The sequence below is a fragment of the Ambystoma mexicanum genome, chromosome 7p (assembly GCF_040938575.1).
Source record: "Ambystoma mexicanum isolate Mex_15411 chromosome 7p, UKY_AmexF1_1, whole genome shotgun sequence".
Classification (NCBI taxonomy): Eukaryota; Metazoa; Chordata; class Amphibia; order Caudata; family Ambystomatidae; genus Ambystoma; species Ambystoma mexicanum.
In genome coordinates, this window is record NC_090939.1 from 890,029,973 (window position 1) to 890,056,750 (window position 26,778).

The 26,778-nt window shown below is 43.0% G+C and overlaps 2 protein-coding genes across 10 annotated transcripts in view; one reads left to right on the top strand and one right to left on the bottom strand.

Moving 5' to 3' along the window:
- TMCO3 (transmembrane and coiled-coil domains 3) overlaps window positions 1-4,574 on the bottom strand; it is a 1,285,122-nt gene extending 1,280,548 nt beyond the window's left edge. For 2 of the 3 annotated variants that reach the window (XR_011283572.1, XM_069637137.1), the window contains exon 1: window positions 4,386-4,524. The gene's annotated coding sequence lies outside the window, so the exon portion shown is untranslated. Of the gene's footprint in view, window positions 1-4,385 lie in introns of all 3 variants that reach the window. The other variant, XM_069637136.1, reaches the window with a different exon arrangement.
- Window positions 4,575-5,099: 525 nt separating this feature from the next.
- Window positions 5,100-26,778, top strand: part of DCUN1D2 (defective in cullin neddylation 1 domain containing 2) — a 325,754-nt gene continuing 304,075 nt past the window's right edge. For 3 of the 7 annotated variants that reach the window (XM_069637141.1, XM_069637144.1, XM_069637145.1), the window contains exon 1: window positions 5,127-5,323. Coding sequence is in view for 1 of the 7 variants with exons in the window: in XM_069637139.1 (XP_069493240.1) it covers window positions 5,321-5,323 (3 nt within the window). In the remaining 6 variants the exon portion in view is untranslated. Of the gene's footprint in view, window positions 5,324-5,568; window positions 5,618-26,778 lie in introns of those variants that run through there. The other 4 variants (XM_069637140.1, XM_069637139.1, XM_069637146.1 and 1 more) reach the window with 4 other exon arrangements.

Here is a 26,778-nt window from a genome sequence, read left to right on the forward strand (position 1 = left end):
GCACGGGACGAATTTAACTCCTCAATTCGGCTTTGAAGCTCTTTAATAGTTACCACAAAAGGGTGAGCTTTAGGTTTCATATGCACCGGGTTGTTAGTAATATTACTAATCCCACCATTACGCTTTTCCAGATAAGCGATCCATTCAGTGTTACCTATAGGGTTGACCATATAAGTGGATTTCTGTCCTCTGACTTCACCTAGCATAGACCAGATCTTCCGAGTGTTTCTACTACACAGTGTGCTGACCATGTGCTGCCAATTTGCCAATTTACTTGACCTTTTGTGTGTTTTTAGCCACCAACGATAATCATTTTTCACTTTCCTCAGCTTAATGGCAGTTTCCATTCTAGTTAGAGGGCCATTTCTAATCCGTCGGATATCACTTCTAAGCTTTTGCTTTCTATCTCTAATGTCCCTATCATAAACAACCTCTTTCACGGAATTTCCCACCATCTTTCTCATTTTACAGGAGCCGTGTTTACCCGAGAAATCACTAATCCATTTCTCAATTTGCACTGGTGACATATGATAGAATTGCTTGATCAAATCAGGGCCCCATTCTTCCATAGCCATAGTGGCCTTTAATATATTTTTATCCGACCAGGAAATACGATTATGAGAGTGGTTGCTCAACAAGTGCCCCAGATTGACTTCCTCCCTTTTGTGGGCCGAAACTCCCATAGTTAGAATCAGGGGGTCATGGTCACTCCATTCACATTCTTTTACCACCATATCACAAACTATCAGGGCCACCTCCCAGCTAGTGAAGATGTAGTCAAGAGTACTTCCCGATCTACTGTTTCTCCAAGTATTCCTGCCAGGCCTGTCACTTTGTGTGCGCCCATTAATTATTTCGAGTTCCCAACAGCCAAAAAAACCAAGCCAACCCTCCCCCTCCTTATCCGTAGACGGGAGGTCCCATAAGCTATTCTTGGATAACAGAGGGTTGTTACCAGTGCCTCCACCATTGTTGATATGACAATTTAAATCCCCAGCAACAATAACAAGGAACTTCTCATTGTTTGATCTCCATTTAGCAAAAAGTTCATGCATGGTTTCTTGGATAAGTTCTCTTAGTCTTGCACCTGGGGGATTGTAAATATTGACTATTAGTATTCTTTCACTTAGTCCTTTTATATTGAGAGTCACTTCAACGGCACATATATAATCACAATTAACCGCTGGTATCTTTTTACTCAGGATCTTGTTAGTCACTCCAATAGATAGACCCCCGTAGGGGCGCCCCCGCTCTCCTTTTTTCGCCAGCGTGTGATATATCATATACCCGTCGATATCCATGGGAGATGTCCACCAAGTTTCTTGCAATAATATAATAGGGTAGTTGTTGATGAATGCCAGAGAGCCCTTATCCGAGAGAAGATGCTGATGTCCATGGGTGTTCCAGCTCAATAGTAAGCAATCTCATGGTTGCCGAAGCACCATCGGTAACGAATCTGCTATCCATTTCAGAGTACTCTGAATATCAGTTAATTGGACCTTCTCCTTAGGTGGTTGCGGGGGTCTGCCCATCTTATTCTCAGATGTCCCATAATCCTTGCTGGGCAAGCATGGATCTTCCTTATCTTTATTCGCATCAACTTCCACACCAATCTGCATTAGAGATTTCTTATGTGTTCGAATCAGCTGTGCCGATGCTAGCACACTACAATGAAGAGCAGTAACATTTGGATTGCGCACCTCCAGTGGTTCGACAACCAGGAAGTCTTCCGAGCGTATAACACGCAACTGTGGTATCATGTGTAGTTTAGCTAGTACTTCCGTCCTTGTCAGCCATACGTCTCTTTTTTTCTGGTGCAGATTTTTGATTATGCAGATTTTACTTGCACCGGTGTCTTCCACTTCCTCCGATTCCTCTCCCTCCACGGATACACAGACCTCTTCACCATCCGTTTTTTCAATTCGACCTGGTGTCGAGCATTTAGTCGATTCACCGATGATACTGATCGATAATTCAGAGTCCACGACTTCATGGGCCATGCTTTTAGCTTCATGCAATGGGTCTGGAATTATCCAGCCTGATAGAGATCCCATCCCCTTTCTTGCACGTTTCTTTGCCTTCCGACCCCTTCTCTTGCTTTTTTTTGATCGAGCAGCCGTGGGAATGGTAGCCGGTAGGGGGGAGGCGATTTCTACCACTGCGTTCTTTGCAGCATCTCGTTTCTGTTGTCTGCGTTGCTTTTTGGTTAAAGGTACTGCCGTATTAACCTCCTCGGTCTACTCCGGGTTTGTTATGTCCGGCTGATCCGTAAATATTGGAGCTTCATCCATTGCAGGGGGTATTAATGATGTTGGATCCATGCTCCCAGTCAGATTCGTTGTCCTCAATTGCATGATGGTGTTAGTGTGAATCCTCCCACACAACTGTAATAAAATTTTCAGCGCAAATTGGAGAGATGCCATGGAAGCCTGCAACTCTGCTATGGCTAAGCCATTGGAGTCTTTCGGCATCCCATTGCACAGCTCGCCTGTGTGGTCCAATTCTTCAGGATCCATGAAGAGACTGGGGGATGCAGACAGTCGTCCCATTGTTGGTTGTACTGATGGGATGGGTGTGGGCTGAATGGAAAGTATACCTGATAGATCAGAGATTGAGTTGCCTGTGCAGTTATCCGTGCATTTAGGACTGGGGATCTCTATGTCCTTTTGTTGCTCCTTATGCGCCGGATTCAGGATCTACGCTTCCACCACAATTGTGGGTCTTTCAACTGAGGTTACTGGTCTGCCTGAAGTTGCCATTGATTTTTGGATAGATAAGCAAAGCTCCAGTAATGAATTATTGTCGATGTCTTGATAATTGGTAGAGTCTAAAACGTCACTGCCATTATGAGTGGGCGAAAGAGTCTCCTTTTCTGGTGCGGCAATATCCGCCCCCGTATTAACTTTGGGCTTACCCTTCCCAAACATGGCAGGAATAGTACCTTTTTCAGGTATAACACTGTCCCCATTTACTGTTGCCTTATTTGCGATCTTAGGGGGTAGTTTCTCCACTTTTTCATTATTGCCTTTCCGTAGGTTGTACCTAGTGTTTCCTGCTTTTGTTTTAGTCATTCTCCTTACGGAGCACACCACCGCACGTCTTACTGGGGGGTATGCCGTAAATTGCGGTAGAACTGAGATTGTGCTATGCAGGTTATATATCGGTCACCGATATGTGTCGTAGCCCACTGTGACAGATTGAGCGATGATAGGGATCAAGGAGGTAGAATCGCCCTCCGCAGTCTCCCGGCCCAACTGCCGTCTGTGTGGGTGTATCAGGTTCCTTACTGCTCTTCCGGTGCCCCTTATGTAGATCCTGGAGGGGTTTAAGGTTCTCGTCCCCCGCCGTCCACAAGTGACCACAAAGGACCACTTGTCCTCCCACTTGTCCGCGCGCGCTCCGCGCTGGAAATGATGTTAAGTAGAGTTGGTAGCTGCTCACTGCTGCAAAGCTCCGCCTCCAAGTAGTGTTCAGGGAAAAAATACTCAGCGCACCACAAAGGACCACTTGTCCTCCCACTTCTCCGCCGAAATATTAATACGAGGGGTATTTTGTATCTCTGGCAGGTAAATGCATGCCAAAGGGGACTTTTTTAATGTTTCCCCCCATTTGTCACGTGGGTTAACAGAAAAATGCTTAAAGGTAGGACCATTTGCCTCCTTGATGTTTTTAATGATGTGCCAGAGTTTTAAAGAGCAAAGCGTTTCCACTTCGATAGGACACGAACCATCCTTTGAGAGGGCCGCAACAATACTTCTGGGTGGCAAACAAGAACCCTCCTTGTTCCTCCCCCAAGAGAAGGTGCAAAAAAAAAAAATTGTACTCCTGCTTAAAACTAAAAAGGATTCGAATTGCCGCCCTATCACACAGAAACATAAATGAATGGCCCAAACTGGGAAATAACGTGCGAAAGTCTTCCAAACAGTAAAATTCAAGTATATTGACCCCCCCCCCTCGTTTTCGCACATCACACATATTTTAGCGCCAGATTGGGGGACCAGTCATGTCGAACCTATGCATTCGGAACGTAAGCGAATATCAAGATTCTAGCATGAAAATGTAATACAAAAGAGACAAAAACCGGACCATGTAAAACTTATTTTGGCAATATCTGAGGCATAGGGGACATACAGTGTGTATCAGATGGGGCTGGAATGTGGCCGTGACACAAAGCGTGTTTCCGAAGTACAGACACATGTTTACATGTATATATAAAAAGAAAAATACACACAAAAAAAAATTCTTGCGGATTTTTGGATGGAGCGTATAAACAATTTCAAAGGCAAGGAGGCGCTCTGGATTAGCTGACTGTTGAAGGTGCCCATATTGCAATAAATGCAATCGGTTATTACGTACACACACAAAAATACAGTATTAGTCATCACCTAGTTGGGCATTGGCGCCCTTCTGCTGCTGTTGGCTGCTCTCTGCGAGTTATACTCATCTCATTACAGTTCGCCGGGCCACCACCAGCTGAGTTGTGTGTATGTGGAAGCACTGTAAGTGTGTCACAGACGAAGCCGCTTCCGCTTTCATTTCCCCTTCAATGCGCATTGCCCATTGGGGGTTGTAGTTCTTAGACGTCTGCATTTCTTCTTACATTGGGATTTACAAGTGACCCATTCATTAACGTACTGCAAGAAGACGGTGGCGAAATACTTTCCATAGGGAGGAGCCAAGCTCTTCTCTGCTTAACATGGCCTACGTCACAACGTCCTGGTGTGGCGCTCTCTGCCGTTTCCACTCAAGAAGCACAATCAGATTCTGTTAATAAAACCGCCACCTTTGAATTTCGATATTTCCCAATCATAAGGCAAGAACTTGCATTGACCAATGTCTGAAAAATACTTTTAAATTACCATATTAACGGAGGCTAGAATGGAAATCTAAGTTGTCTTTATTCAGTCATCCAAGCATGTTGCTTCTTTCTGTTTGGATAAAACACAAAGTTTAGTTTCGAATTCCTGGTTTCATTGTAGAACGAGCCCCAATATGTTCATTTCTGACACCTTTGTCCCTCCCCAAATCACCTGCAACCTATTCATTGAATTCCCACCGCTGACGCAACCTATTAATTGAATTCCCACCGCTGACATTTCAAAATGGCCGCTGTGCGTGCTCCCAAAAGGCAATGCTAAAGACCACCAATCCCACAATGCCCGTCTCCTGTCAGCCTGCTCCTGAAGGCGTGGTGACCCGGCTCGGCTGAAGCCGGGTTGTAGCTGCACCACAGAAAGCGGAGGGCTTCTTCCTGGAGGCCGGCTGCTACGCGCGTGCGTGTTGGAGTCGCAGACAAGTTGGGGAACCCGTGGGTGATAGAATGGTAAGTAATTACGCCCGTGGGACGTGGGGTACTCTGGGATGCAAGTGACAGCGATGCTCATGGTGTACGCTGGAGCTTCTCTAGGGGCCTGTACGTAAAGCAGTGGAAAAGGTGACTGTCACAGGGCGATAGTGACCGGTCTGGGACCCATGTAATCCATTGAGCTGGGAAGGTCAATGCGGGGGTGGGAGGGAGAGCGGCTGGTATTTTCAGAACTGATCATCGCTGTCTGCAACGTACCTTTTCCTTTTTAGGAATTTGGCAGGTTGGACTGGTGCGGGCGCCGCTTCTCCGGTAATGTAGTCTTTGCAAATCGGTCTCTATAAAGCCAACCCCATTTGAGAGGCAGTACGTGTTAGCAGATCATTACCATTGATAGACACAAAAGAAAAGACAAGTTGAGGGAAGTTGTCAGCCGCCCTTCCACTTGTGAACAGAATAGCTTGTTATGAACAGTCGCGTGCAATCATTCTCAGCAGATCCCGAGACAAGTGGTTCTCTCACAATGTCAATAAGTGCTGGTGGCCAAGAAGACGCACTTTGCGCTGGGTCGTGTGTTTTCATGCTGACTTCCTTGAATTCATATGGGCGCGATGACCAATCGCTTTTTCCAGCTGCTGGCTGGTCTGTTTCGTAATGTTTTAATGTTTACTTTCTGTTTTTAGAAAGCTTTCTGTTGCGGATGCAGTGTCCCGAATTGACTCCTATAGACCTTAGCCGTACTGGCCCCCGGTTGTTTACTTGCAAAACGTTTTTATTTTGTGTTGATTGAGTTGTTGTGTAGCTCAGCCACCAACCTTTACAGTGGCAGTAAAACGAAAGGGAAACATTTAGGGTATATCGTCAGAACAACCTATAAAGTCACAAGGGGACAATATCGAACATGTATGTAGCAAAACAAGAATACGAGGTGGCTGTCCGGTGTCAAGGCATACCTCATCTCGTATTTCACAAGAAGATATTGAGGCTCCTAGTCTAATATAGAGCAAACCAAGTGCACAGTAGCAGCCGGGCGTTTATAACCTCAGACGTAGTAACCTATTGGTTAAGACGACCTTTTTAATCGCAACCGAAGTCCTATTATCTAATGTGTGTCAAAGGGAGAGGAATGAAGGCGAGCAAGGGTAATCACGTCATAGGTGTATCAAGTAGTACTAGAGCCCGGCAGGAAACGTTTAAATGGAGCAGTTGCGTCCATTTCGAAGAGGAAGATTCTCGGCTCAGCGTGGCAGAGCCAAGAATGAAGGTAGAACCGCAGCTAGGTTCGGCAATATGGGAAAGCTGGGCAGTACTCGGATGACTAGTGACTAGTATGGAAGTGAGTTAGAGAGACGGTCATCCAAGACTTAATGTAAGCGTGGCCAAGGCAATGGTGGTGAATACGAATTCAGGGCCTCGGATCTGTGCAGACCAGCACAGTGATAGTGGCCAATTTTAAATGAGGGCGGCGGGGTCAATCATTCATTGATAGAGGGAGGTCTGTACAAGGAAAGGGTGGACCTAGGTGTCCTAGGCCGCTGAGACAGGCTGGCACACAAGATAGTCATGGGTTAGAAATGCTGAAAGGCAACGTACCAAGTGAGCGTATGCCTAAGGCTTGGGTGTAGAAGAGCCAACGCTCTAGCCTTATTCACTCGCGGCATAATAGCGAAGATGGCCATAAATTGGGGAAGGACAAAGGGCCCCAAGCAAAGGGTGGCTCCTACACTGGCGGCTCCAAGCTATGTCTGCCGGTGTCCGCAGGGGAAGCCAATGAAACCAGCAGTCAACAGACACCAACAAAAACTGTAAGTGTGGCATGGGTGGGGTTTAGAGCAATTACTCTACTCCAGAAAGGCCCAGCCATCCTACCTTACCTTTCCATAACGTAGACTGCAATAGACTTACACCATGCATACTTAGAGAGATTTGTAATCACCAGCCTAAATCTATTCATGACTGTGAGTATACATGTTGCCTTACATTACATACTAACATACTTGCCAAGGTTGACTAGTGCCACACCTAGAGCGTACTGCGAAGATTAACATGCTTCGAATCCAGATAGGACCATGAATGTTAGCATGTTCCCGACTTAGATGGGATTCTTAACTTTAGCCTGCATCCCATCTAGATAGAAACGTGAATGTCAGCATGTGCCACACTCGGATGGAATGCTTACCTTTAGCCAGCGTCACATCTAGATAGGATTATGAATGTTAGCATGTGCCAGACTTAGATGGAATTCTTAACTTTAGCCTTTGTCGCATCGAGATAGAAACGTGAATGTTAGCATGTGCCACACTTAGATGGAATTCTTAACTTTAACCTGCGTCGCATCTAGATAGAAACGTGAATGTTAGCATGTGCCACAGTTAAATGAAATCTTGATCACTAGCCTGCCTCACATCTAAATAGGATATTGAAGATTAGCAAGTGCCACACTCACATCGAATAGTGAATGATAGCAAGCATCACACCTAGACATAATTGCAAGGACAGCAATGCCAATTAACCAATCCACAAACAATTTCACCCTCTGCATACACCTCCTCAAAATCTAACCAAACGCAGCAATCCGCACAAACATCACTACACTGCAACAACAAAACAAACCACACATAGACTCGCACAACAGTACACAATGACTACCGACCGCAAAACACCCCAAGCCCAGCCAACGGACCCACCGGGCTGAGGCTGCCAACAGCACATCACTGCTATCTTGCACTTTTCCAGCTTATTCCCCCTAACTCACCCCCCTTCCATTTTTTCAGAGCCGCCAGAGCGCCAGTGGACCACTCCGGTGGTAAGTGCGCGGTACAAATATCCTTTAACATTAAGGAAAATATTGACTAACATACTCCAGGAAAAGGATAAGAAAGGATGTAGTGGGCGACGATGGGGACCAAGTGCAGCAAGATTTGTAATGTAGCAATAGGAGTCATTTCGATGGAAACCAGAGATCCATTTTTTTTTTTTACTGCTTTTATAATTTGAAAACTTGTAGGAAATCGCTCAATCAGAGCATATTGATAGTTTAGTATGTCTTGCATGACGGTATGACATTGTTTTTCACGAGGAGCTAATTCCTGTATATTTTAAAGGCTGCAGAATTGAAGCTGAGCTTTTTTTTTCTCAAAACATGTTTGAGGTGCATGTAATAATAATAATTTGTATTTTTATATAGCGCTACAAACCCTCAGGCATCTGAGCACTGCTTATTACCCACGGTGTATGGTGCTCATTTATCGACCTGGGAAGCATGAAAGGCTGAGTTTGGCTCTGCCGGGATTCGAACCTGTGTGGGCAGGCTCTGCACGGATGTCGGAGCAAGCGCTCTACTCGCTGTGCTATCTGACCGGCATGAGGCAGCCCATGGATTTTTATTGGTTGTTAGGATGCGGAGCTGTTTGAGCCAGAGATGGCAGAAAACCAGTTTTCCACAAAAAGGCGAGAGGGGGTGATGAAAGAAGCAAGAACTCAATCTTGTGATGACTGATGACTTCACTTTCGGCTTCATTTGCTAATCTTAGTGAGATAGTTTGCAACGTTTCTGTGGTCTTGGTCTCTGGTTACCTTGAGATGGAGACGGGTATCATCAGCATATCGGTATATGCTAACAAACAGGCTCTTGGTAATTTCTCACACGATCTCCATTTATATGTTTAAATGCCACTGGCAACAGGAATGCTGAATGCCTCCCAGTAATGAAGTGGGGAAGATTTGTTTTGTATCTTTATAAATTGGGCTACTTCTTGCTGAAGTGGCGTTCCAGCGCAAGACTTGGCCACTATTAACCAAGTGCTTCTTCGTTTTGTTGGGATGTATACTTACATAGGCAGGCCCAAAACAGTGGATAGGTTATGGTGGATGAGCAGGCGTGTTTTTCTTTGTCCCAACATGAGAAGATGTCAGCGACTTGCATGGTTGCTGCTACAATACTATAGCTAGGTCTAAAGCTCATAATGGCTTCACCCAGGAAATCGTTTTCAAGGGTGAACCTTCTGGGCTATTTGACAAAGTAGTTTTTTGCAGTTCTCTTGATGCAGTGCAGTCTTGTGAATGGGTTACCTGCCCTGTTTTGAGGCTCTTAAATGCTGTCCATCCCTAAAAGTATTTTTGATACCTTGTTAATCTTCATCCAGAAAAACAATTTCCATTAAAGTTCAGTGCAAATAAATATGCCTTACAATAAAAGCATTCCTGCCAATTGACACAAAACAAACTTTTCCTTCCCGTTTACTGGAATATAAAATAATTTTTTAAAATTAAAATGTCTCCTAATACTGCCCTTTCAACATAAAATTTTAAAGACCATGCATAGCGCTCCGACGAAGCACTTAATGGGGAAATACATTTTTTTTGGCAATGTCATATGTTCGGCTCGTGTAGCGGGGTTTCCAATAAAGTACTCTTAGGTCCCTGTATAACAGACAGAAAAATAAAAGTGGATTAATGTCTCTGCTTGATTTAGACAGCAACGGTCAAAATATATCCACGTCCTCTACTGTTCAAGGTCTCACTGAGGAATTCAAGTTTAGTAGATTAAAACGGGTTCTTGTAATAGTTAATGTTAACACATTGGGAATATGGCAAGTAAGATTGTAAGTCAATCTGAGTAGTAATATTGGCATGAAACGTATTGGCTGCATTTACAGTCTCACAATTCTTTGTGTTGACATTTGTTTAAGCAGTAAAATGACTAGTCTAAGTTGCATGCTACGGGGGAAAGTGAATCAGCAATGCAATAAAACAAATTCATTGAAATCATAGGCTACATTGACCATATCTCTTATTTTTATTCCCCCTTTTTATTTATTTTTTTAATTTATTTATTTTTTTAACATGGGCAGTCCAAGGTATGTCCATAACTTTCACTCTTTACGGCATCCTTCAAAATCGAAATGGGAGCTAGGTTAAATTGTCAAACAAAATTCAACCCTAATTTGTAATGGCAAGCCCAATTAGAGGGGGAATTTGGTGCACCCAATAGTCTCTTACACCATCTATTCCCCACTCGTTGAATCATATCCTCCTTGTTTGCTTCCTGTTGTGATCACGGACCAATGGCCTCCAGTTCTGGCATTTCCCAGAGAGTAGCAGCACCTCGACCACTCGGAGCATCTTCCATATAAAGGTGAAAGCGAACCAGTATTGAGTGGAGCCTGAATAGTTTTTTTGTGGTCCGGTGGGTCGGTGGACCCTTCCATGTGTGTCAAGATAAGCCAGCCTGGCCCGCTTGGTTGCACTGGTACTTATATTGGTTAAAAACATTATGGATTTCGGTGCCAAGTTTAATGGGGGATGCAGAGTAGAACTACTATGCTGGGTAAAGCTCAAAGTACGCCCTGCAATTCTAACCTGAGGATACCCAAACCTTACAGGAAAGCCAACGGCTACAAACGGCGCTCCCACCAGGCAATGGATCAGTTTAACTCTAAGGGGGCGGTGTCTAATGTGGACAAATCTGTGACTTGCTCACCCCCCTCCTGCTATCTTGGATAATGGCAAAAACACCACGTACTTCAAAGCAGGTATAAACCCTGTACAGAGGACGGTGGTTATTGAGAAAACCGAGTGTTGCCACGGAGTGGACACATACAGGCTATTTTGCCGACCAAGAACATCAGTTATAATTGAGGGACATTGACAACAATTATCTGTTAGAACTGTTATTCAGTGTTCAATGGGGGCAGTATGGTACCTCCTGTTGCAGGTATAACTAGTGAAATAAGTGAGGGAAGGCATCTGGCACCGGTCATTAACAGTTTGACATAATAGCCAAGGTGTTCCCGAGCTGCGGCTATCTGCTACTCCTAGCCATACAACTGCAGACCCCTTAGCGGGTAATAATGAAAATATTTTTAACATCAGCTCAAATACCACGGCCGCAACGGGGGTTGCAGTGAATAATGAAGTTCTTCACTTTGCCTTCAAAATGCTGCTAAAACTCTGTGGTCATATCCATGTGGAGGTGCTCAAACAGGTGGTAGCGATGGGTGTTTTAAGTACTTTGTGTAGGGAAAATAACCAGCAGTCTAATGTACAGGAAGTCTGCAGCGGGTGATCAAAAGATCAACCACTGAACTCTACTATCATAAATGAGGCACCCATAACTCGAAAGGAAAGAAGAAAGAATTATGAGGAAAGAAACGCCAGAAATGGTCAACTGGAACTCACTAGTTGGCTATTTAGGGACAACCCCCCCCCTAATATGGCAAACTGTGGGAAAATTGAGCCTAAAGCTGGCAATTGGTCAGAGTGTGGGAGTGAGGAGGGGGACACCACAGTCCGACAGTCCCTAAGGTCACTCCTGCTCATGCAAAAACAGTTGATACTCCTAAATCTTCTGTAAGTGAGGAGTCTGTTCCTTCTGGCAGTGCCCGGAAGGTACACTTTTTATTTGTATTATTATTTTTTTTAGATAGTTTCGCGATTGTTGTGACATTGAAAGTACAGCAAATGCATTAAATCACTCATCACTGCACTTTGGGTTTTGAATTCATATGATTTTGATTTTGTTGAACCTTTGGTCAAAGAATGTGGTAACCTGACCAAGATTCATTGTCTGCCATCAACGGCATCTTTGCTACATGCTCGGGGGAGGGGGGGCTTGAGGGGGATTCTTTTGCACACTTGGGTAACAACCTGGATAGGGAACCTGAGCCAAGGTTGTCAATAGAATGCTGCAGTTGCTGTAAGGGGCCGTCAAATGAGGTGGCTAGCGTGGTACCCACCAGACTAAAGGGAAGGAAGGTAGTTAACAGTTACGATAATGTGAAGGGCTGGAATTGGCGAAGAGTTTAATACCAGGTGTGGAGTCACTTGAGGGTAGAACTTATAAAGTGGCTTCTTGGAATACCAGGGGCCACTCCCATTTTGTTGGAAAAGGTAATTCTCTGAATTGGTTGCTTGAACAACACATATTCATGCTAACCATCTGGATGGTTTTTCGATCTGCCAGAAATATGCAAAAAAAGGCTCTCGAGGTCGCCCGTCATTGGGGCTGATGATTGATGTCAGGCATGATCTTAGTTCTGCTTTGGTTACCCTGATCGATGCCTCCGGTGACATTTTGGCAGTGGAGGTTATGGTTGCGGCCAGTGGTGGGACGAAACGGTTGCTCGTGCTGAATGTTTATGATCCTCCTGGTGGATCAAAAACTGAAGACATATTCGACTATGTTGCTCTATCACATTGTGGGGATGTTCTGCTGAAAGTGATAAGTTACTATTAGGTGATTTCAACACACAATGTGGCGAGACGACATTGCCAGCATCACACCCGTATACATTGTTTAATAATAGTCTGATTTTGAAAGATGCTAACATCAGGGGCCGGCAATTGGTTAGATTCTTACATGAATGGGAGCTCATCATTCTAAACGGGAGGACCAGGAGTGACAGCCCAGGTAAGCCTCCGTGGCAGGTGGGGAACAAACAGTCTGTGTGGGGAATAATCGGTTGTTAGAGCGGGTTCGTGACTTGTATGTATGCACCAACAATGCTAGTGACCACGCCCAATTGAGTGTTCACTTGAAATGGGAGGGGACGAGTAAGGATTATGGTGTTGGTGGTGGCATCGAAGTATATCGCCTATGTTGGTGCCCGAGGAAAATTATGAAGGCCAGTTAAGAACTTGGGCACATATTAACTGCTACTCCGGACACATTGTTTCAGTACTTTGGGGACGAAATTGAAGTATGGCTCAGCACAGCCACCCATTGGGTAGTCCAAATCCACAGTATGACACCAGTAGCTGTAGAAAATAAGAGGGTTGGTTTGTTTGATCCCAAAATACAGGCGGCGAAACGAGTACTCTGCTGCAAGATCTGAAACACCAAGAAGTATGCAGAGCTCCAGGGTTGTGACCCCATGGAGATGATAAAGGCCAGGAATGGGTATCTAAACTAGGTAAAGAGACAGAAGGCTGTGGGTTTGACTATCCGTGGCAGAAATTGATACATGCAGTACAAAAGTCAGTGCCCACTAACTATGTGGAAAGTGCTTACTTTGGCACGGGGCCTGGGCGACACTAACATGCTGAACCCTATCACAGAGTCCCGCTAGAAAGGTTACATTGAGCAAAACATGTTTAAAATTACTAATGCACCAGCGATGGGAACTACACGAGTTCCAGGCTTGGCCTATGCAGTTCAGTGCAGAGGGTTTGTGTTTAAGAATAAACAAGATAAAAAGATACTAGAGCCCCTGGCCCTAATGGTTTGTCTGCAGCAGTGTTGAAATGAGACTTGAGTGGATGGGCGAAGCTATTGAGAGTGTTATTCACTAAGGTCTGTGAAACTCGTACGATTCCTGAGTCTTGGAAGTCAGCAATATTGATCCTTGTTTATAAAGCAGGGTACCGGTTAGCACCAGAAAACGACTGATTGTTATGACTTCTGGATGTTTCTGGTAAGGTGTTTGCATCCTGCGTGCTGGATCTTCTCCAAGCATGGGCTGCTGATCATTGTATGGTGCACCCATTCTAGACCGGTTTCTGCCCAGGGTTTAATACATCTCACAACATCAGAATACTGATACCCTGATTAGTCGGTGTCAAATGTATGGGAAACCCTGCGCTGTATATTACATTTGTTGATTTCCGTGCAACATTTCGTCATGGTCAACCGAAATTTGTTATGCACTAAGTCGAAGGGACTGGGGTGCCCCCAGTGGTTGCTCAAAATCTTGATGGCCCTTCATTCTCAAACTTTGGCGAGAATAAGAATGGGTTCAAACGGGATGCTATCTGGCCCTATTTATATAAACAAAGTGTGCGGCAGGGGTGTACGTTGGCCCCTTTGCTTTTCATCCTGTTTATTGCGGATCTGTTAGAGCAGTTAGCAAGTAAAGCCATGTGTCCCCCCCCCCCCCCAAAGTAGGTTCTATGCTAGTCACTGCAATGTTGTACGCAGACGATCTGTTAGTTGCCGACCAGACTTTTTTGGGTATGAAGGAGCAGTTGAATGAGTTAGGCAGGTATGCGGAGGCTAATGAGCTATCAATTACTCTGGGAAAGACTAAGGTTTTGTTCTCATCAAAAAAAGCGGCTTGAAATAGCCAATTGTTCTAAATATGAGTTTATATTGATTTTAAGAGCAGGAAAGCTAAGCAGTTAACCTCATTGGTACGTACATTTGTGGGACAATATGTGGGTTACTCACTGGGTGGGATGCTAGTGCTATACAAACGGTGGTTTTGTCCCACGATTTTATACGGTGTTGATGCACTTGCATGTAGGGATTTAAGCCGGTTTAACAGAATGGAGGGACTCTATTGGCGTAGCATTCTGGGTCTGCCTCAATCTACTCCCATGGAATAGCTGCGCTTAGAAATGGGACTCATTTCACTGAAGGTTATGGCCCTGAACGTTTTTTTAAATTAAATCTGGATCTGCCCCGCAATGCTCATTGCGAGCCCTGACGGGGAGAACCTATTGAAAAGAATTGTATGTAAAGAGAGGTCCCTTCACAAAACTGAATGGTGCATTTTTGGCGATCCTGCACTGGTGTCCTGACAAAGGGTTTTGATGTGGTGAAGGGTGCTTTCTCGAGAAGAGTGGAAAGATGGGATTGGGAATGTAATTGCAATCACTTGGCCACTCTACGTAGCTATGCCCGCGTGGCTACAGTAACCTATGCTTGAGGCCTCACCCGTACGTTTTGATGTGCCCTGATCCAGAGGTGCGTAGGTTGTGCCTTCTAATGCTCACAAACCAATTGCCTTTGCATGCTGAGCACGGGGCCAGACTGAAATTGACTAGTGAGTTAAGTTACTGGAGAGTATGCCAGCTACCGGAAAAGGGACGGTGAGACACATGTGAACTGAATGCCCAATATTGAGCTCGCTGTATATGGTAACTTTGGGTAAGCTGGTTCATGATCTTGATTCTATCAAATCACCAAACTACTGCCTAAACACACATTCAGCAACTAGACCAGTACATTGCACTTCACCGTATTTGGCTATAAATTAATTAAAAAAAAAAGTTTTATGGATGTCAGTACTTTGAACATCCGTAAGTGAGTAGTTTTTATCAAGTACTGTTCGGTACGACATAATGTGTTTAAGATGATATGGTTCTTTTAGCGTGGTTGTTGTATGTGAAATGTATTTTTATTTTTTTTTTTATTTTTTGTATATAATCTATATTAGATTTTTACAAAAGGAGTTCTCGTATCCCTGACATAGGAAATGTTAAAGTGTTGAAAGTTACGTACTAATAGAAGTTTTAGAAGATTGTTAGTGTTAGTGTTTACACCATCCAAAATTTATCAAGATTAATTGGCTTTTCTCGTTAGATGTCAGAAATGTCAGAGATGGCTAATCTTTTCCATAATGATGTTCAGTAGTTTTGTCGTCGGGATTAGCCATCTAGTTTGGGCTCCTGTAATTAGGCGGTTCCACCACATATCTTCATCGTTGATATAAGAGTTTGTAAACAAGGGACCAAAACAAAAAAAACGTCCCTTTCCTGTGCGATCGCAGGGCAAACCATCAGGAGATGTTTTATGGATTCTGTAATTTCAGAATTTTTACAGAGACGACATGATTTCTCATTAGTAGCAGCTCGGATAGCTAGAATTTCTTTTGTAGGAAACAAATTAAGACGAGCTTTCAGTAGAGTTTTCATTGACAGCTTACTGGGATATTTTTTACAGTATTCCATAGGCTCTTTAAGTTTGTTAAAGATGGGTGGTAGATGGGTTAGCAGCTTGTTTGATGTTGCTTTTTCATTCGTATTTGTCCAATCTAACCACTCCATTTTTGATTTTATTCTTAACGGATTCTCGATTAGTTCATCTTCTGAGCAGGCTATCGCCTGCAGGGATTGTTGCTGAGTTTCAACCCAGTTTTTAAGTAGCTTGTTGTTTCCCTTGCTGATTTCTTCGTTGATCATACGGTATATTTGAAGGCTCTCTGGGTGTATTATTTTTCTGAATAACTGAATCCTACTTTGTGCCACCACTGCAGCTATAGAGAGCAGACCTAGTTCGCGTCTTATTGCTGCAGAAGATGTAGATTTAGGAAGTCCAAGTGCTGTTCGCCAGATATGGCCTTCTAGTTTGGTCCAGAGGGTCGACGGGATAGTTGGTGTTGCGTCCATACCGTATGTTAGAGACGGGATTACTTTAGCTTTATAGAAATGGATAGCAGGTAGGAGGCTGAATTTGCCATATTTTCTATGAACTGCCCGAAGCTGAGATGTTAGATGTTTCGCCTTTGTCCATAGAGTTTGTTGCATTGTGTTAGCGTTCTTAGAACTGTCAATTTCAACTCCCAAGTATTTGAATGTTGTTACAACTTCAATTTTTGTCTGGTGAAGGAACCACTGGAGATTTTCTTTCTTTTTTTTAGTCCCCTGTTTTTGGAAGATCAGGATTTTAGTTTTTGATTTGTTTATCTCCAGGTTATTATCCTTTGTGTATTGGGCAAGGTTGTCGAGTTGTCGCTGGAGTCCAACCTGCGTGTGGTCCAAACAGTGACTAGCGTAGAACCTACTTTGGGGGGGGGGGGGACACATGGCTTTACTTGCTAACTGCTCTAACAGATCCGCAATAAACAGGATGAAAAGCAAAGGGGCCAACGTACACCCCTGCCGCACACTTTGTTTATATAAATAGGGCCAGATAGCATCCCGTTTGAACCCATTCTTATTCTCGCCAAAGTTTGAGAATGAAGGGCCATCAAGATTTTGAGCAACCACTGGGGGCACCCCAGTCCCTTCGACTTAGTGCATAACAAATTTCGGTTGACCATGACGAAATGTTGCACGGAAATCAACAACATGTGAAATGTATTGAATGGATTGCATATTGATGTATGATTGTATGTATTTAATTATTTGTAAAGTTTGAATTCAAACTGTTATGGCATTAAATAAAATATCCTCCTAGCAGATTCCCTAGATACACCCAATGCTTTCGATTGAGCTTGACCCATTTAAACCTCCATTTTAAAAGGTTGACCTGTACATTTCAGTGCAAAATTAAAAATGCTTCAATGTTTTCCTGCTTTCTGCATGCCTGTTTCATAAAATGATGGATATCACTTAATGTGGGCAAAAATCTGTTTTGCTTTTTCTCAGTCACGTATAGGGACCTCAAACTTACGTCCCCTAGACCCTAACACAACTAATTATTGGACTCTGGTAGGCAAGGAATCGCACTTAAACCACTAGTTATAATATAAAATGGCTCTTTATAGGCCCTTTATTCACTCTTTACACATACACACGTAACATATAAACAGTTATACATAAACATAGAAAAAGAGCATCGCAGTTAATATGGTTGCAGAAGACACCTTTATCTCGGCCACCACAACACTGCTTATTCCCAGACAAGGTAGGCAGAGAGATCACTGGTACTAACTGGGTCTGGAGCGGAGCATCCCCCCTCTCAGCGAGACTGCATCACTCGGGTCCAATTATATCTGTTCTCCCAAGAGGACCATCTCTTCTCTTTATGGGGGAATCCCCGCCCCTCATTGGTTACCAGACTGCCCTTGGCCGAAGAGCAGACAATAAGCATGAGGAGCAAAGAGTGGAAAATTCCAGCTAGAAGTGGAAAAACCCAGCTTCTCTCCCTCACCTTCGTTCACAATACCCCTCATCACTGCACCTGCAGAGCGCTCTGACTCCCTTTCTGGATCGTCCTTTAGCGGACAATAAAACTATACTCCACAGTTAGTCCATCTGACATTATTATGTGACCTTGCCTTCGCTGCAAAATGCACGTTTACTTACTGAGCCCACGAAAATGTAGGCTTTCATTGTGGCAATGGATTGTCCAAAACGGCAGTGCAACAGCGGCATGTGTTGTTTTTATTTTTTAAGCTCCATTTTCACACACGCACTACAAAAGCGAATCCCAAGATATCTAATTTCTTAATCACCTGTAATGAGCCTTTTTTGGCAGAGATCAATTTTTTATTAAACCCGTCTGAAAAATCATCACTGCTGACTTTGTGGCATTAACATTTAGACCCCTGGGTTTTATACATAGAACATAAGCATTAAAGAGTTTCTGGAGTGAGCCTAGGGTTCTAGCCAGCAATACACTTTCATCAGCATATGACAAAATTGGAATCTGGACTTCATTGTGTAGGACCATTTAGTATTTTTATATCCGAGTCTCACATAGGCATAACCCACAGTTCTCACATCCCCATTTATACAGTCCCACCCCAAAATTCTGGGCAGGGAAACAGTGTGGTATTCAGAAATCAAAATGTTTTTTCAGCTTCAATTATGTTCGTCTCCAGCATTGAACTACAATTATAGATTTTTCCAAAATCAATAATAAATAAAAACGAAATGTTGTGTTTATATAAATCTCACAATTTTCAGTCCATACAAACAAGCATTCATTCTAATCAAATATATATTGGATTCCAAAATATACTAGACATTCTAAACATTGCTTTTGGATCTGTGTTGACATCAAATACTTCAGTGACAGTGTTTCAACATCAGGCAAGTGTGTTAAAAAAAATCAATTTACAAGTGTTAGGACAGTTTTTCTGAAGTCCAGTTAAGGGCCTAGTAAAACCATTCAACTGAGGCAGTACAAGACTCCACTCTTAGTATAAGACTGTACCACCTGAGTACATGGTAGCGTAGGCAGAGCAGCCAGGCTTATCTTAGGAGGGAGAGAGGGCAGTAGATAAAGTACAAGTGAAAATTGTAATACAAATGATCCAAAGAAACACTGAAACACTATGTATTATAAAAATAAAGGATTTATTTAAATACAAGTAGGCCCAGATAAATCTAGGGGTTAAGTAAATACTGAAACATTATATGAAATCACAATATAAAACACACTATACTTGAAAGTACACAGACCCAAGTATAGACCTTATTTGGAACACCTAACAGTAGTTCTAGGGGAGTCAAAACCTTGTTATACACATTTAGTATAGGCCAAGCCTATTCCTTGGGAGTAAAAGACCAATGGTTACTTTTTAGATTACTTGTGGTAATACAAGGACAGTAGGCCCTTCCAGTTGTACAGTGACTCTTGGAACAAATCACATAAACAGTCAACTGGACAATATACTTTTGATGAATAGTGAAACACTTATTCTAGGTGCAGTAAAAACCTATAACTATAACACACAGTTATACCAGGTCAGTAGAACCTATGGATGTAATGTATAATTACAGATGCTTTGGAAACCAGGGAACCCCAGATTGAGGTAAGCAATAACTCTTGTAACTTGTTTTGGATGGCACACAGCTAACACAAGGTAAGTAAAACCCACTTACTTTAACTTCACAATGAAGGGGAAAGTAAAACCCAATGTCACACTTTACAGAATAGATATTCTAGGTAGGCAACAACCTATTGTAGACTTATTAAAGACAGGCTAGCAGCAAGTCAGGGGAAGCAAGACCCAGTTGGGGGACACTCATACAGTTACCCTAGCAGGACTAACCTGGTGATACCAACACATTACTTTTGTAAAGAGGCACAACCTAATCACAGGAAAGTAAAATACCTTCACATCTACTTTCTTTTACACTGGCAAAACAGTGGCTAAGGAAGGAAAGATGTTAACCATACTTTTAAGAATAGTGCATCACACATCCAAGATCAGTAAGAACTTTTGTAACTGTTCACTCTTAGAATTACAGTTACCAACCAACTCTTTACAAGTAAGTAAAAACACTTGATTTCTTTTCTAGGCAGAAGTCCCAATCCCTTCAAAGTCTTTCCCTTAGAGCATGAGTGTTCTCAGTGGCAGAAGGGGGTCACTAGGACTAGTGACCAACAGGCAGTGTTAGAATAAGTTCTTTAGTAGCAAAAGTCAGGGTTTCCTTAGGAAAACTGGCAACCAAGTGAGTACTTTACTTCTAGGGTTAGAAGAGGGTCCAGGGGCTTCACAGAAGATACCCCAGCAGGATTCTAGCAGTGGGACTGGGTGTACTGGACGAGGGGCCTCCCAATCACAGAAAACACCCCAGGACTACACAGAAATCCCAACAGGCTTAAGGTAAGTATATACCCAAGCCAACACAGTACCTCAGCAATGAAGAAGAGATTGCAGCAGGAGAACTTCAGGGACTGCAGCCAAATACCCGGTCACTGGATTCCTTGTCCTGGAGACTGAACACAAGACCTCAGAAGGGACTTTGCAGCAGGGATCGATGAAGAAGGCTCTAGGCAAGATTTCTCTCACGGCTGAATGCGGTTCTGCGGGTTTGGCGCCTTTTCAAGGAGCACAGAAGAAGACAGAAAATCGCGGTTGAATTCTCGTCGTTTAAAAGGTCCAGCACTCTTGTGAGGGGACTTTTTGGACTCGATTCGTGTCTCTGGAGATAGACCAAGATGCCCACGAAGTTTCAGCGAGATTCGGAATTCGGAAGACCGTGCACCGCACAGTGGCAGGAGGTCCCAGGCTATTGGGGTATTGCAAGAACGCAAGGTCGCAGGAACCCGTGGGATGGCTCAAAATGCAGGTCGTCTTGAGTCTAGTGGGTCTCACCAGGCTCTGGGTTCGGGTCGTCGTTTTCGGAGACCCCAGGTCGATCGGAAGGAAGGGCTGCAGCAGGCTCCGGTTACAAAGCAGGCTCTCCGGCCGCTGGAAATCATTGCCGCCGCTTTTCCTTCGTCATCCTCTTCGGTTTTCGGTTCCAGTGGTCGACATCCTTCAGTTTCCAGGTTTCTAGTATTTATCAGGAACTGCAACACAACCTCTGCATTCTCTCCCTGCATTTTACAAGAAAGGGGCGTTTGGCTGTCCAATCAGGACAGCCAACCCCCCACTGGGATTTGGCCCAGTTGGAGGAAGACCTAAGACAAAGGAGGGGGAAGTTGGGGACCCCTCCCCCACTTCCTGTGCTTACAGACTGACTGGAGCCTGGGCGGGGTGTCCAGGGGACTCCCGCCGAAGACAAAACTCAAACAAAGGATTTTCCCGCCCTGGATGTCAGGGGAAGGAACAAGAAACACTAAAATGGCAGAAAAAGAAGACGGGGGCCATTTTGGTAAAAATGAGCACCCTTAGGTGCCTTTACTGCAGCTGTGATTACAGCACGCGGTAAAGGTGCACCAAATTAGTAAAAGGTATCACTGCCACCAGCCATTAAAGGTAAGCCTGTCACTGTAACAGAATTGTTACAATGTATCCCCTTTCACATTTAAACTGTATCTCCCCAGCACTCCACATAAGGTGGGGTGTGCTGGTTTCACAGAAGTAAATGTAAAAGGGATCCAAAGATCCTTTCTACCCTTGGGAACTGTAGTTCACTCAAGGTTCGCACAAGAGAGTTAAACGGGGAGCCCCTAGGGCAACCCAGCAACAACAGGCACTTATTGCCAATAAGTTGTTAGACATGATAACTTTAAAAAGACACTATGGAGAGTCTTAAAAATGACACCCATAAAAAGAGTTAAAGACAGGTGAGTGTGGAAAAAGGTTCCCACTCACTGAGGTATTAATGGAAAATATCTCACTAGAAAAGCAAAAAGTTCTGGAGTTGAACCAGGCAAGGAAGATTTACCAGCCCTGTGGAAATCTTACCTAACAACAAGCAACCCACTCCCCTGGGCAGGTGTGTAGTATTGAATGTATTGGCTATGTACGTGTCATTCAATGTAGACAATAGTCAAATTAATTTGGCACCTGCAGGTGTAAATTTGAAAATGCTCTCAAGAATGTGTTTACCCTGTTCTGAACGCACATACTGTTATCAAAATTAGTGATTGTAACCTTCTCTAAATATTCATGTGTGACTTTCACAAAACAGGAGTATGTTACCTGCTGTCTATTTCTGTGTGTGGCTTTGACTACAGATATGTGTATGTCTTTAAATTCACGTGTGTATGTGTGCAGATTTCAATCTATTTGCGTGTGCAACTGCCAATCTATGAACGAAAGCACAGTTTTAGTGTGTCTGCGTGTAGTTTTCAGCGTGTTTTTGGGGTGGAGCTTGTAACCTTCTCCGGTAACATGTAAAATGCCAGAACCCCCCCCCCACCCATACTTAACACTTTGCACAATACTGATCAACTTCATTCCACACACACTCGTTTTTGTTACGCAAATAAACCTTAATCTAGGACTATGGCCTCCTCCGGCTGCATTCATGTTTATCGCCCTAGGCTGGAGAATTTTGCAAAAACATTAGGACGGCTTAAGCTATGAATAATATTTTAGATGGTACTTAATTTTACAAAGGCAACTCCATTTTAAAGTGGCACGAAAAAGCATTTAACATTTTGTTTCTCCATCCAAAGTAGATTGGGCGGTAAAAAAGTAACCTACTTGGTGTCCTATGTAACTGGGATGACACGGGGCATGTTCAATTTCAACACCTGTGTTTCTGTTCTCGTATTGAATTCCCTGCCCTAGACTTCCTCTGGGCAGTCTATATGGACAGTTTGGGGGTTGATTTTCATTTCAATTCCCTTTTTGAATGTGGCTTCTGATTTTGGAGAGTTGGCTGGGCATCCATGTGTCTTGGAGTCATTCCCTCAGCAAACCCTCTCGTCGGGTGACTGTCAGGAAACCAAATCCCAAGCATAGACTGTTTATCCTTCTTTCAATTGCCTTGTCTCCAATCTGGGGCCAGTTCTCCGTATCAGCTATGCCCTCCCATCTCCAGTTTGTTCCTCAATGTTCATCTCCCTGTATTGAAATCTCCTGTATGCATGCAATGATTTATCTGTGTAACTCCTTTCCTGCCTTGTGACAAGGGAGTAGTTTTCCCCAGTCCCATGACAAGGTGGGAGCAGGAACTCCTATTGTTAAAACAGCGTTTTTCTGACCTAGCATTCAGTGTGAACTTGCAAGATTAATAATACATTTGGTGAAATTATATTTTTGCCATATTTTGCCTATTCAAAATGTGGCTGCGTGTGTATATAATATATTTATATCGTATAATTTGCTAGATAATACTCCTATCTACAAAATATTGTTTGTCTGAGCTTGCATTGCGACAGTGATTATTTTAATGTTTTTAAACATTTCATTTAAGATTTCCCTTGCTGACTTTTTCCTTCAGGTGTCGGTAGCGGTCCATCCCCTAGATGCTCCTTTTTTCACCCTGTCGATGTATTCAGAGAAGAATGTCTTTTTGCTGTATAAAGTTCAGTGACCATTCTCGTGAATTCTTGCTAATGCAGTTTTATTGCAGGCCTAAACTTTGATAAATTATAACATGCCCTTTGAAGTACACAGGCCCAGATCAGCCATCTGTTTTTCCCAAGCTTGCATTTATAGCCAGCTTTTACTTGACCAACAGGCTTTGTATGTGCTGCTCTTGTCGAAATTAAAATGCAAGGATTCAGTGCTTGGGGGCCTAGGAAATCGCATATGGCTGTAATAGGCTTTATATTTGACCTTATTTAGGAATTAAAATACATAGTAAAGATGTCCTTGAATATTACTATAAATACATTTTCTTGACACATAGTATTCAAATTATAAGGACATGTTTAAGAAATGCAGTTCTCACTAGCTTCAGATTTGCGAGAATACGTGTTTTGGGATCCAAATTGGGTTCTTATTCTAATAACGTATTGCCGGTGCTTGCGGCCTTGTGTTGGTATTTTCTCATAAAGAAAGTTTAAATACGGTCCATTGCCGTAATGTCCTCAGCATCAGCAAGTCAATGAACGAAGAAACGTTTTGTATTGTGATGCAATTATTGGAAGACGCACAAAACCTTGGAAATGCACTGCCTTTGGATGTGCACAGTTCTGTTCTTGGCCTTGTTTTCAGAGTTATCCTTTTTTGGCATAACAGTGAGCTAGAGCAGTGTGTGGCATTAAGATTTAAATAGCAGGAGCTAAAACCACCTCATGGGTGTTCGGCATCACTCAGCAGACACGAGCTACGCTGAGGAACCAGAAGAGAGTATACAGCACATCGCAAATCACACCATAGGCACACTCAATTCCCATAATTTCATCTATTATGTTTAGATGTGTCCTAATTCTTCTTTATTATCGTTCTCAAATACTCAGTTAAAGTCACATATGTAAGTTTGTAAGGCGCCAAATGTAGCACCTGGAACTGTTTGTTTCAAGATAACCAGGCTCTTGTGGACTATAAGCAGGCGCTGAATAGCTCCCAGCAATTCCGAACACTGAAGAGGCACAATTTCTAACAAATGACTATCATTGGTGACTGGTGCCGCTCTTGCTCATTTAGGAAGGTATTTTTCAATTCACTTTATTTTAGGCCATCCTCCATTGCTGTAGTTATCTTTACAAATGCAACCAAAGTTTATTTCTCGTACAAAAGTTTGTGCAAAGAACTATTGAACATAAACGCAATGGCTGCGCATGATTAAATAATATCAATGACAAATAAAGTGATTGATATGATAGGAAAAGTATTAAAGTACTTGTGAAAATATAACCAATGCAACAGAGGTCTAACTTAATAAGGCCTAGAATATGCTGTTAACATGTGGAAGTTCAAAATAGTATTAATCTGTGATAGTCTTACTTTGGCAAAATATTTGTAATCTGACATTCACTCTTGGAATGCTCTATTATCTGGCACCCTTGAAGTGTAGTGTATAACAAGGTTTGTGTTGTATATGTAAAACATAGTCCATGCATTTCGATGTGTATTGTGTTTTTGTAGGTAGTTGAGATGTTGATAACTCTCCAGATGTTTTCCTAAATAAGCTCAGAGTATCCAGTGTATCCCTTTTTAGTAAGTCTTTGCACCTTGGGCTTCTTGGGATGCTCCCACATTGGTTTCCATTCACTATTTTCAGGCTGTTGGGAAATTATTGAGCCAGTAAGGAGTTTGATATTTAGCCAATATGGGCTCTGATTTGTAAAGGCTGTTCTTGCAAGGCGGTGTGAGGCGTCAGAAATGTGGGGCGGACGACTTTGTAAAGAGTTTTCCAAATGTGCCTTTTTATTAAATCCAAAAGGTTGGGCAAACGCCTCATTGTCCCTTCGCTAAAAAGGATTTCCCTTCCTAAAGTAACTAAGAGAAACCCTCTAATAAAGGACAGCTGTCCCTCACTCTTAAACATTAGACAAAGTAATAAGGAAATACAAAGCAATTCAATATAACGGAACAATTTTGTTATTGAACCGGCAATATGTTTGAATACCCCCTTCCTCAGATTCTACCACTGTCCTTGTTCAACAGTTCAAAAGAAAATCCTGGTTGGTAACAAAGTTCTTTCGCAGTCCTTTGTAACTTCCACTCATCAATCGAAAGTTCCAAAACTTCGAAATAAAATGTTGTTTCTCTCCTTCACACGCAAACGTATCTTAGGATAATCTTCTCCACAAGGCAACACAACTTGTCTTTTGTCAGGGTGATTTTTTTTTTTTACCACAGTTAAATGTCTTCAAGAAATATACAAGTTTCTTTGTCGGGATGATTTTTGCCACAACTGAATGCTTTCAAGAAATGTAATTTCTGTACAGCAGAATTATACAATTCTTCCTTCAGCATCATAAATGACCATTCCAAGTACAAGTGCACCTCAAGATAATCTTTTCCCCAAGGTAACACAAATTGTGTTTGTCAGGATGATTGTTGCCAACGCTGAATGCCTTCAAGAAATGTAACTCTTCCACAACAGCTTGATAAACACATTGTTTATAAGGACCACAGTTCAGCACTGCTACCTGGTCTCTTCCCATGCCAGGCCTACTGTTTCAAAGGTTCGCCATCCAGGTGTAATTGCCTGCCCAAATAGCTCTTTTTAAACAGCATGTGCTTCAGTGGTAACAACAACTTGAATAACTTTGCAACAACTTCACAATGCTCTTCAGTTAGCAGCATGGAACTTTCATCAACATTTTAGCAAAACAAGGTTTACTGTTATGCTCTTGAAAATTTTTCTGCAAATAATGCTCCCCTCCCTCTGAATAATCTCTTTCACAAGGGCAGCCTCTTTGACTCTTTGTTTCCCCATTGCACCCAAAACCAGATATTGGCACCAATATAGTTTGTTTAGTTTCCTTTTTTGTCATTGGCAATGTGTGTTTATATTGGCTGTTATACAGTTCAGCATGCATGGATGAATAACTTCACAATCCTGGGTTCTTCTATTACTCCCCTTTGGTCTTTGACAATATCTGTTGAACTTATTGCTCCAGGTTTAAGCTCTCCTGGCTTCGGTAATAGTTGTAACCTTAGTTTTTAATAATGCTGCCTTCCCGGGTTGGTGGACTTGCCATACACTCGCATGTCCAATTTTACAGTCACTTGGTTTCTTAATAGGCCACTTTTGCTGCTTGGTTATATTTCGGGATTCAAAATTAACTTTATTGCATCTTTCACTCACACCGTGGGTAAAGTTGTCTGCTTGTAACACGCAATTGGCATCAGAGAGTCCTGGTGTCACTTCCCATTGTGAACTCCCCAGTCGGTTTGCACGCCTCTGATCCTCTCTGCGGTTGCAGATCTTCTGCTCCTGTGGCTTCCAGCGACTCGGCGAACACTGTTCCACCTTCCCCTGTGCCACTTATTGTTGGA